Source organism: Triturus cristatus, chromosome 6 (genome assembly GCF_964204655.1).
Source record: "Triturus cristatus chromosome 6, aTriCri1.1, whole genome shotgun sequence".
Classification (NCBI taxonomy): Eukaryota; Metazoa; Chordata; class Amphibia; order Caudata; family Salamandridae; genus Triturus; species Triturus cristatus.
The window spans coordinates 1,859,356,410-1,859,369,010 of NC_140589.1; the positions used below are offsets into that span (position 1 = coordinate 1,859,356,410).

Genomic DNA, 12,601 nt, shown 5'->3' on the forward strand with positions numbered 1-12,601 from the left:
CAAACACACCAAAGAGCACTGCCCAATCTGCCCCTTACTGGCCTAGATGGTGAGGTCTGCCTGTTGCAGGGCCTGCAGTGCCTTGTGGAGGTGATGCAGGTGTTCCTCCCATCCGGAACTGTAAACAGCAATGTAGTCTAAGTAGGCAACACAGAAAGCCTCCTTACCAGCCAGCCAGGATCCTGTTAACAAACTGTTAGAAGTTAGCAAGGGCATTTGTCAATCCAAAGGGCATCACCCGAGACTAGAAGTGGCCCTCGGTGTTGAAAATGCTGATCTCTCTTTGGACCCCCTCAGTCAGAGCGATCTGCCAGTACTCTGATACTAAATAAAAGGTACTGAGGAATTGGCACCCAGTCTGTGGGTGAGTTCCTCAGTTCAGGATATGGGATGTGCACCAGTCCTGGTGACTGAGTTGAGTCTTCTGTAGTCTATGCAGAACTGGAGTCCTGCTGTAGTGCTCAGTGGGGCAGCCTTTGTTGCCAACACCACACCACAGGGCTCGAACAGGACTATTAGAAGTTCAATCATCCTTAATGCTAACATCTTGGAGACTTCCTCCTTGATGCTGGCTCTCACCCGGTCTGACAATCTGTAAATTGTGTTCTTTGTAGGGGGGCTGTCCCCAGTGTCTACATAATAGACACAAATATATATGAGTCCTGGGGTGAGTGAGAACAGTGAGGCAAACTGTACCAGCAACTGGTAATAGCCCCTCTGTTATTCTCAGGGTCGGGGTAGAAGAGAGTTTGACACCTTCCACTGACCCATCATGTTTCTGTGCAGAGAGGAGGTAGGATAGGGGTTCACTTTCCTCTGCCACTCTCTCATCTGTCAAAAGGAGCATGCTCACTCAGACCTCTCAACATGAGGCTTTAGTCTGTTTACATGGAGCACCCTTTGGGGGTTTCTAGGGGTCTGGAGGTCCACTAAGTAGGTGGTCTGCCCCTTACGCTCCTTGTCTTTATATGGGCCAGTCCAGCTGTCATGGCAAGCCCTGGGCTCTACTGACTCCATGACCCACACTTTATGGCCAGGTTGAAGCTCTACCAGTATGGCATTCTGGTTGTACCAGAGATTCATAAACTCTTGTGTGGCCTCTAAATTGCTTTTAGCCTTCTTCTAGAAGTGATGCATCTGGTTGCTGAGGGCCAGAATGTAGCTGACCAAATCCTGGGGAGTGTTCTTGAGGACTTTCTCCACACCTCCTTTACAAGTCTCTTAAAGCTCCCCTAATACGGTGTTCACAGAGGAGTTCGAAGGGGCTGACTCCTTTCTGTTACATCTCCTGTAGGGGAAGAGAAGGCGACCCACTTGCACCTCATGGGCTCAGGTAGGACCATAATAATGCCCTTCAAAGTCTTGTTTAATCTCTACAGAAGACCATTAGTTTGGGATTCAAAGGGTGTGGTGAACGTGTAATTTACACTACACTCACCCACATGGACTTCATTTACGCAGACATGAAGTTAGTGTCTCTGTGAGACACTACCTCCTTTGAGAACCCAATATGCCTAAAAATCTCCATCCAAGCTTCATCCACTACAGATGCATTTATTGACCTCAGAGGGATGGCCTCTGGGTAGCTGGTGGTATGAGCCACCAGGACCATGACAAGCATGTTACTTAGAGCTGTCTTGGGGTCCGAGGGTCCAATGACGTTGATGCCAACTGTTTCAAAGGAGGTGCCAATGATGGGTAATCGGATCAGGGGAGCTTCATACTTTTTCCCTGATTTCCCAATGGCCTGGAAGGTGGACAGGACCTGCAGAATGCACCTGGGGCTGTCCTCATTCAGCTGTCTGACCACTGTTCAAGGCTCCAGACATCCTTGACTCCCTTTCCGGGCAGCCTTGGCTCTTAGCAATCCAATCATCTCCAAGTGAAACCTGAGCTCTACCTCCCTCCGGGTAGTGTGCTCCAGGTCATTGCCTAATAAACAACCAACAGACATGGCAGGGCTCACAGTAACTTTCAGGGAACCTGTGACCCCTCCCCCACTTCAAGGGAACTACAGTAATTGGTAGATGACTCTTGCGTTTGACAGTGACTATGACTTGGGGGAATGAGTTTGGTAGGACCTGCATTGCAGACACCAACTGACACTTGACAGTTGTCATGCATGCTCCAGTATCTCCCTGAGCTTCCATCTATTGCCCATTAATGATGAACTACTACCTGTACATTGAATCATTTGAAGCCACGTGGGCTTTTGGCACCATTTCTCTATCCTCCATGGAAATTAGGGTCACCTCTATCTGTCCCCCAAAACTAACTGGGACTACCTCCTTCCTGAGCGCTACACTTGCCAACCCTGATGTCTACCCACCAGTGGGGGGCTGTGCACTCTTGGGACATTTTGAGTCACCCTTGTTGTGTTCATATTTGTAGCAATGTGTGCATTGGGGTATAAACCCCTCTGTCTTATGATCAAAGCACCCCTTTTTCTTAGGATCACACTGGGGCTGGTTATCACTACTGCTTTGGGAATTCACTACAGCCTTGGGAATTATTTTGGGGCCTTTTGATAACTCCTTGCTTTTAAGTTTTTCTCCCCCCCCCCCTCTTTCTTCTGGAAAGTCTCGCGCTATTTCACGGTCGAAGCCCTCAAACTCATTGTCCTGGCAATGATCCTATCCCGCCTAGATTATGGCAACGCCCTGTATGTGGGCATCCCCGCCTACGAGTGCCGTCGCCTGCAGCTTATCCAAAATCAAGCGGCTCGCCTCATCTATAGGCTCCCTAAATCTAGTCACACCACCCCCCTGCTTAAGACTCTCCACTGGCTCCCCATTAGGGAGCACTCGCTCTTCAAGATGGGCTGTCTGACCTTTATGTCTCTAGCTGGTACTGCCCCTGCATTCATTAGATCTAAGATCAATGCATATGTTCCTGCCAGAAATCGTCGCTCCTCCTCCCAGTTTCTTCTCCTTGTCCCCCGTTTCCGCAAGCAGAAATCGGGTGGCTCCAGGTTTTCGACACTCGCCCCCCATTTCTGGAACACACTCCCTCTGGCAATTAGGTCTACTCCCTCCTATTTGGACTTTCGGGCCGCTCTGAAAACCCATCTTTTCTCCTCTGCCTATTCCTCTTAAACCCTCACCCCCCTCCTTTCCTCAGTTTCAGTTTCCTTCTGCAGCGCCAAGAAACCGCTTGGTAATAGAGCGCTATACAAACCCTTTCAACTTCAACTTCAACTTCTGTTGGGAACCCTGATCATCTTTGTGGGTGTCCTCATGATACCTTTTGCTGGTGCTGGTGCAACTCTGGGAAACCGACCCTGAGCATGTGCTTTCTGATAATCAAATGGTATAAGCCATTAAAATAACTAACGTTGCTGCCTCTCACCCAGCCATTCAGCTCCTTACTAGAGTAATCAATCAAATCTACCCAGGAATGGCTGGGCAGTGTCTTACTGCCCCTGAATCTTTGACAGTACTTTTCTTGAGGCAGCCCTAATTTGGCAATTAATATTATCTTCATGGCAGTATACTTTGTTTGATCCCCAACCTCTAATGTTAGAAGTAAGTACCTTACAAGTGTTGTCATGTGTTTCCACAGATCAAACCCCCCAGGTCTCATCAGGAACTCAGTGTACCTTCAGTGCAACCTCATAAGAGGAAAACACTTATCAATGTCATCTTCAACTACATGACTGGGCACCAAATCATTGGATATACAAACCCTCTTGTCTCCACCAGGCATTGCATGTCTACTGCCACCATCACTTCTGGTCTCAGGCTGTATGGCCTTGATGCCCAGCTCGTTTAGACTCAGTTCATGAGTCAATAGCAGTTTCCTCTCTGCTAAGGCTCCATCAGCCTTTTTCTCCTCAGTCTCCATCTTTAACTCAGCCATCTGTAGCTTGAATTGTAATTCCTCCCTCCTCTGCCTCAGCACCTCTAGGGATAGGCCATGGCAAGATGCACTGCTTCCTTCTCTCACATGGAGGTCAAATCCAGAGGTGTCCCACTAAACTGCTGCAGGTGGTTTCTCAGAAAAGCCGTTATCAGGCTTCCCTATTCCATCACTCTCCTCCGAGCTGGATTTTGTCAGGCCCTAAGTGCCTTTTGAAGTTCCACCTTATTGGTGGCACGCTTGGCAGGAACTCCAATCTTCTTGCAAAAAGTCTTTAAGCTGGGACTCTCTCTGTAGTTGTCCAAATTTGGCAGATCAAATACTATGGCTCCACACGAGAACCTGCAAGCCTCTGATGATGTAGAGGACATGAGGTAGAGGTAAAATAAAAAAACGCAAACCAGGGAGAAATGAAAAAAACTGAATTTGGCTTGGATGTGGATGGGTAATGTATACTAAGTTACTGCATGGCTCTACACAAACACAAGTGCTATCCTCACCACTGATCAACAGAGTTAGGAATTGGGTTTCTGGTTGGCAGAGTTCTGCACCCTGTCCAAGCAGGGAGCAAAATCCTAGCCAGGGTAAGTCACAACACACCCTAAATTATCCTGTGCTCACCCTCTGGTAGCTTGGCACAGAGCAATCAGGTTTACGTTAAGAGGCAATGCGTAAAGTATTTGCACAGCACTTAAAACAGTAACACAGTGAAAACACAACTAAACCACATGCCAAATTAGAAACATAGAACTTAATTTTATGAATAAAAATGTCCAAAATAACAAAATTCAAACATGTAGAATTCGAAATATGAATGTTTAAAGAATAAAAGTAAGATAGCGCTTCGAAGCAGTAAGCGCTTAAGGGGGTTTTCTGGTTGCCCTAGACTACGTCAGAGTCAAAAGTTCAGGCTTTCTGCAATGGATGAAGGACAGCAGACTGAAGCTGAATTCATACAAAACGGAGGTTCTCATCCTCGGACCCACCCCATCAGCCTGGGAGGACTCCTGGTGGCCCACAGCGTTAGGCACACCCCCGGAAACCACCGACTATGCATGCAACCTGGGGGTCATCCTCGACTCCTCCCTCTCCATGACGAAGCAAGTCAACACCGTCTCCGCGTCCTGCTTCAACACCCTCCGAATGCTCCGCAGGATATTCAAGTGGATCCCCCCGACACGAGAAAAACCGTCACCCAGGCCCTCATCACCAACAGACTCGACTACGGAAACGCCCTCTACTCGGGAACAACAGCCAAGCTCCAGAGACGACTACAACGAATCCAGAACGCCTCAGCACGACTGATCCTCGACGTCCCCCGACGCAGCCACATCGCACCCCACCTGAGAGGCCTGCACTGGCTCCCAGTCAACAAGAAGATCACCTTCAAACGCCTCGTTCACGCACACAAGGCGCTACACAACACCGGACCAACATACCTCAACAACCGACTCAGCTTCCACACCCCCACCCGCAACCTCCGCTCTGCCACCCTCGCCCTCGCCACAGTTCCTCACTTCCGGAAAACCACCGCTGGAGGCAGATCCTTCTCCTACCTCGCCGCCAAGACCTGGAACGATCTCCCTGCCAACCTACGACAGACCCAGGACCTGCTGGCCTTCAGAAGACTTCTCAAGACCTGGCTCTTCGATCAGTAGCAGCCCCCCCCCAGCGCCTTGAGATCCTCTCGGGTATGTAGCGCGCTTGACAAATGCATGATTGATTGATTGATTGATTGATTGACGAAGCACGGACCGGATACAGGGACACACTTGGGGCCGCTGAACTAAAATACCTTGATCTGGGTGTGCGTCGACGTCGAAGATGCAAGGTGCAGCCAAAGCAATGCATGAATATTGATGCGTCAAGATTCTCCACTCTATGGTGGTGATGAGTCGGTTGCGAGTGCGAGGCACCCGTTTCAAAGGCGATGTGTGGCTACTTATCCTGCAGCAGGGGTTGTGTTGATTCCAAAGGCAATGCACTGCTTCTGAGTGGGATGCACTAGGTCTGTTCCATGCTGCGCAAAAGATGTGCAGGTTCCGAACCATGCAAAGGTGAACAAGATGCACCGGCTCTGACCACGCAAATGTGAAGATGCACTGGTTCTGATGAGAATGCGTAGGTTCTGGTTGCAGAGGCACCTTGGGCGTCACTTCAAAGGGTCCAGGACTGGGTAGCCCCACTTGACAAGGCATATTCACAGGGCCCGATTCACAGAACTAACTTAAGACAAAATCCTAAACTTACTACCATTTTGGTATTCACAGAATGCACTTACTGCTTTTGGTATTCACAGAATGCACTTACTACTTTTGGTATTCACAGAATGGATTTACGACTACTAACTTTACGTCCGCACTCGGGCTGGAAATTCCGGCCCGGAGGCGAAGCTTCCGGCCCGGAGGAGGGGCTTCCGGGCCGGAGGCGGGGCTTCCGGGCCAGAGGCGGAGCTTCCGGCCCAGAGGTGGAGATTTTGGCCATGGCTAAATCTCCGCCACTGGCCGGAATCCCCACCTCCGGCCCAGAAGCCCCGCCTCTGGGCCAGAAGCTCTGCCTCCGGGCCGGAAGCTCCGCCTCCGGGCCAGAATTTCCAGCCCGAGTGCGGACGTAAAGTTAGTAGTCGTAAATCCATTCTGTGAATACCAAAAGTAGTAAGTGCATTCTGTGAATACCAAAATTAGTAAGTGCATTCTGTGAATACCAAAAGTAGTAAGTTTAGGATTTTGTCTTAAGTTAATTCTGTGAATCGGGCCCACAGTTTCTAGAGCCCAGATGCGGATAAATGAAGTCTTTGATATCCCTAAGACTAGAACAGGAGGTAAGCCCAGCAATCCGTGGGTTCAAGTGAGGCAGGTCCAGTCATTTTCACCGTGCAGGAGAAGAGCTGAACACTCACTCTTGTGTGCCCCAATGTATAAACAAAAATGCCTTGCTAGTAATATAAAAATATCTCCTTATTGAAAGATGTTTTAACAAAAATATTTTGTTTTACACACCAAAAAAAATACAATACAATTACAATTTCATTTAAAACATGCTATTTCATGAGTGGAAGGAGCAAGCTTTGATATCTTTGTCTCATTCACCTATATATGACTTCAGTTTATGTGGGACAAGATACATCGCATTTCTTCGTATACCAAGCCATTACTAATGCTCAATCACAATTCAAGAACATGTATGGATTGAAATCTGTGATGCACAGAGTTCTTCCCTTCCTGTCCTGAATCCTGACTAATTACAGGGGGTGTACAGCCCTTTGTGTGTGGCCAGGACACAGCCTACTCAGATGTAAGTGTGAGGCTCTGCCAAGCTCCTCCCTTCTATCTACCAGGAAGGCCCATCAAGACACACTCAGTTCCCTTTTTGTGTGGGTGTCTACAGAGAAAGCACAAAGGCCATCTGTCATCTCACGCACGCTGAATAGAGACAGGCAACAGGCACTGAATGGCTAAAGTAAGTAAATGCCAAGTTGCCATTCGTTAAACTGTAACTTAAAATCCAAATTTCCAATAAGTTGTTATTTTAAATTGTGTGTCCAGTGACACCAAGCATAAAAAGTCTATTACTTCACAATTGTGAATTACACTTAAAAGAGGTAATTAGGTAATCCCAATGATGACCTAGGTGAGAGATAGGCCTAGCATTAGTCAAAAATTAAGTTGGGAGTTTTTCACTACCAAGACATGTAAAACTAAAAAGTACATGTCCTGCCTTTTAAATAGATTCCACCTTGCCCAGTGGGTCATAGAGGACCTACCTTAGGGGTGATATGTATGTATAAAAAGGGACGGTTTAGGCCTGACATGCGGTTTACTAGGTTTGCTAGGTTGAAGTGGCAGTGTAAACTGCACATACAGGCTCGGCAATGGCAGGACTGAGCCATGGTTAGACATCTACTTAGGTGGGTAGCACAATGAATGCTGCTGGCCCACCCGTGGCATTCAAATTACAGGCCCTGGGCATATGCAGTGCACATTAGTAGGGAGTTATAAGTACATTAAATATGCCAATGGGGGTTAAGCCAATGGTACCATGTTTAGGGGAGAGAGACTTTAGCACCGATTAGAAGTGGTAAAGTGCAATGAGTCCTAGAGCCAGCAACAACAAGGCCAGAAAAATGGAGGAGGGAAGGGAAAAAGTTGTGAAAGACCACCCCAAGGCTGACAGGTCTAGCACGGAGTTTTGCTGCGGTGCAGATATAGTTATATGTGACTGTGTCCTCTAATTGGTTATGACATTGTGAGGACCATAACAGGAGTGTCACCTTGACCTTATATGCTTGTTACTTTATGCATTCTTCCTTTTCATTCATGTGGGGTGATGTTTTGTGTTACTTTGCTGTTAGAATTCAGTAAAGGAGATTCAAGTTGAAGCTGCAATGGAGCCTCTGATCAGTCAGTTGTTGCTCAGAGCATTTTTGTTCATTGGTCTTCAAACCTTTCAGTATCCAGCCCCTCTACAGTTAAAACTGGTTTGGTCATGCCTCACCAATTTTGTGAGGATCAAACACTGATTGTTGAATGCTAGCCGTAAGGCAGTGGAAGTAGGAAATTTACCATATGAAAAAAATTAACAATGTTGTGTTGGTGAGTAGGTCTTCCCCTCTAAAAAAAAAATGTTTTAAAGGAGCAATGGGACCAAGGCCCAATATGGTTTTCACGTAAGTGGCGCAAGGTGCAGTCCACTCTTTCTTTAGGGTGGTATTTCAGGTGTGGACTAGAGCCTGATCAGCGAGATATCTGCCTTTGACTTCTCTTGAGAATGTTCTGGAAACTTTATGTTCCTGGTTTCCTGTGGGAAGATGTTGGGGCTTATCTCTGCATGGGAGAGACTATACTGCTGCTGCTGCCCTGTGCTTTGCTCATGCGTATGGGGCGCATTTACACTTTTGTTTCTTCTCTTGTATCGGTTCTGAGTATAAAGGAAGTTTACATTACTGTTTTTATGATATGGTGTGAATGTGTGTGTGCCTGTGCATGTGTGAGAGACAATGGAGAGTGAAGGAAGTTTACAGTGCAGGTGCTTCAATGCTGCACTTGTTTTGTGTGTGATGGATTTAACACTCCTGCTGCCTGGGTTATACTTGTGCTACATTTGAGGGAAGCTTTAACTGCAGCGGTTCAAGTTGTACTTGTTATATGTGTGAAGGAACCCTTCTCTCCTGCTGCTCCTGTTAAGTGATTGAAGCTTGCAGTGCTGCTGCCCAAATATGAGTGCATACCGACCACTATCTTTGTGTGCATCAAGCCTGTTTTGGTATGTGCACTGTCAGTTGGGCTGGCTTGCCTGCTGCAGCTGAAAATAGCGTGTCAATTGTTGAACTCACCTTCCCTATCTGTCCCCCTCTGCACAGAGGCAGGTTCCACAATTTGAAATCCTCTGTTTTAAATGAAACTGAAATATGAAAGGTTTTCACATAAGCATCAATATAATAACCTGCATCATCTTTCATTGATCATGTAAATGTAAAAGCATCAGCTCTCTGGGACTATGTTTTCAACATGTCTCCAGGTGTTTGGGCTAAGGAACTCATTTTTTTAGATCGTTTCTTTGGAATCCTAGTATTGTGTTAATTCATGTTAATTTAAAGCAAGATTTACAATTTGCATGGCCTTGGCTTTGTGTATCACTTGTTATAATGATTTGGATATGCTCTATGTATTTCAGGAGGTGTCATATTTGTAGAGCTGTAATTTTGATATGGAATGAGAGAGAGAAAGAGAGAGAGAGAGAGAGAGAAAGAGAGAGAGAGAGAGAGAGAAAATAATAATCTATTTGTTTTTTTAGTATATTCATTTATGCATGTGCTATTCAGGGATGAGCTGTTCTTGTGTAAACATTTGATTTCCAAAGTAATTAGAAAACATAATCAGTCCCATGTGGTTGAACTACATTTAAGGTGACCTTGTATTGGCATTCTTTCTTGCAACTGGTTTCTATGTAGCATTTCATTAAAAAGGTTACATATTCAAACAAGTTGAGTTTGTTTTTTCAAGAAATGGAATAAAACAGAGACAGGATGGAGCAGGGAGCAAGTTTAATTTGAAACATGTTTTCCATTGTGAGGCTGAAGTGAAAACAGTTGCTTACTTATGATTGGACAAGGGCTGTGTGGGGTTTTAGAGTAAAATGAAAAATAAACAAGGAATTATTTCTAACTGGCCCATTTCCACAGTCTTGACAAACCCGTCCAGGTGTACCCCTTGACTTCCAGTTACTTTGTGGTAATAGTCAATGTATGTTGATCTTATCATGGCATCTTTATGTCAGTGTCAGCACAAACTGTCTCTTGCTGATAGTTATCAGACATCCTTTCACTGAGGTCATCATCAGGGATTCGAAGTCCTACAAACAGAAACAGAAAGACTGAGTCAAAGAGAGCAGATGTGAAATAAGTACTGCGATCATCATTTCTGAGGTGCACAAGAATAGAAAAGTACAATATTTTATCCAAGACCTCCCAACTTCATCATACATCATAGAGCAACGGAGAGGAGCTTTACGGTGAAAGCAACATATTGTACTGTAAACAGGAAAGGTCTACTTCAGGGTGTAAAAAAAGAGTTGTGTCCTGCTGCACACAACATAGGTGTGCTTTTCAATGGCGACTCCATAGATCAGGTTAGAGTATAGAGAACATAAAACAGCTTTACGGTGTGAGATTTACAGTGTAAATGTTAGAGATCAGCTTTAGAGTGTAAAGAACATTGAGCAACTGTAAAGTGTATACATCAAATGCAAGCTTTACAGTGTAAATTCAAAAGATTATCATTGGAGTGTAAAGGGAGCAGCCTTATAATATATGCAGAGGCAAGCTTTGCAGTGTAAACTCAATAGATTATCTTTAGAGTGAAAAAGAGAGTAGATGTACAGTTTATGCAGCAAAGGCAAGCTTTACAGTGTAAACTCAATAGATGATCACTGTAAAGATGACCGCCGGATGGGAGAGTCTGTAAGAGGCTCCCGGACTAGGCATCACGATTTGAAAATATCACTGTTTAGCCGTACTCTGTTTGCCCCATGATGAAGGTGATGCTTTTGCCTACGTTACCTCTAGTATGGATCGCAGCCTGGTCCTCTAATAGCACCGGTTTCCTTGCTCCCAGAACGGGACTCTGCTGCCTCTCCCGACACTGCTCTGGAGCCAAGGTGGGATCCTGAGGACTACAGGCTACCTATCTGATTCATTTGCGCCCTCTGTGAGCCTCCGACTATTGGGTCGAGCAACTGGATAGGTGATGGTAGGAGTGTTGCATTCTCCTTGCTCACTCAAGATCTAGGGCTGTGAGGCTTGGGTGAAGGAGCCCGCCATTTTGTGCATTGTTGGGGGATGAAAAGGTCTGACCGCCCCTCCACATCCTTCAACCAATGCCCTACATCATACATCACCCCACTGCACCATGAGGATCCTGCTCAAAGGCATCCGGAGCAGAGGTGCCAAGGTGGGCCGACAACGCGGTTGATGCCAGCTGAAAATTGATCACGCCTAGCCCACGTTTACCATTAATTAACAACAGGCCAGTGGGCAGTGGCGGCTCCCCCACTGGGGCATGGGGGCGTCGCCCCACTGCTTTCTCGCGGTGCAAGAAGGCAGAAACATAAACGGTAAAAACTACCATTTATGTTTCTGCCTACTCGCATTGCGAGAAAGCAGAAGTGCCTCTGTGCCTAGTTGGGGGGGGGGCGGGTGGGCGGTCCTGCTCGAGGGCAGGGGGGAGTGGCTTGCCCACTGTTGTGGGTACTGACTGTTAGGTCGGCTCCAGGGCCGACCACACAGTCAGTACCCACAACAGTGGGTAAGCCACTCCCCCCGCCCTCACGCAACCCCGCCCACTCGCCCTTTTTCTCTATGCAGAGGAAATTTCCCGGCTGGGGCGCTCTCCCGCTGCGCCTACCAATCACAACGCTGCCATTGCATCAATGCGATTGGCTTGCGTAGGGGAGGGAAGCTGCCTGCTGGCTACTTCCTTCACCAGTACAGCGTGACGGGCCAGGAGCTGAGGCAATGCGGTACCCGGCACTCAGGTAAGTTTTATTTTAATTGTTTTATTCCCCACCCGCGACCTCTCTCCCTCCCTCCAGCATGCCGGCCGCCACTGATTGTTTTATTCCCCACCTGCGACCCCCCCCTCCCTCAAGCATTCCGACCACCGCTGGTTCTAAGCATGATAGATATACTGCTTTTCACAGTAGGATCAATTTGCTGCAACAACTCACAAAATGCTAAAAATGTTTCATGTCCTTCATTGACAGCCATTTACATTTGACTTGTCATCGCACCAGATGTCCCGGACACACACATAAGCTAAATGCCACACAACAAAGCACTGAACACCCAGGAAGTTTTTATTTGTTTAACACCCACAGAAGCATTTATTTGAGTCTGTTTACAGTCACACCCAAAACTCTTGGCTCTGTTTGTTGTATGTGACAAATAATTTAGGCACCGACTTAAAGCCAGTACGAGCCAGTAGGAGCCCTTACTGTAATAAGGATCTGACAGCACTATTTGCGCACATCATTCTTGATGAAGACGACCGATGATGTTACATCTGGTTCCTCAGTTGTCTTCGACTGATTCAGTTATTAAGAAAACAGATGCACAACAGTGCACGAATGTTTGCCACAAAACTGCTGTATTAATCATTAGAATCCTCGTATTGGATATATATATATATATTCAGTGAAAAAACCATAGGTTTCACACATGCTATAGTTAGCTGGAGATTTTACTCAT

At 46.6% G+C, this 12,601-nt stretch overlaps 1 protein-coding gene across 3 annotated transcripts in view; it reads right to left on the bottom strand.

Moving 5' to 3' along the window:
* Positions 1-9,884: 9,884 nt before the first annotated feature.
* The window catches only part of LOC146822214 (uncharacterized), a 167,687-nt gene continuing 164,970 nt past the window's right edge, over positions 9,885-12,601 (bottom strand). For all 3 annotated transcript variants that reach the window (XM_085613365.1, XM_085613366.1, XM_085613367.1), the window contains one exon: positions 9,885-10,209. In XM_085613365.1, the coding sequence (XP_085469491.1) occupies positions 10,115-10,209 (95 nt within the window). In that variant the 3' untranslated portion in view covers positions 9,885-10,114. The remainder of the gene's footprint in view (positions 10,210-12,601) is intronic.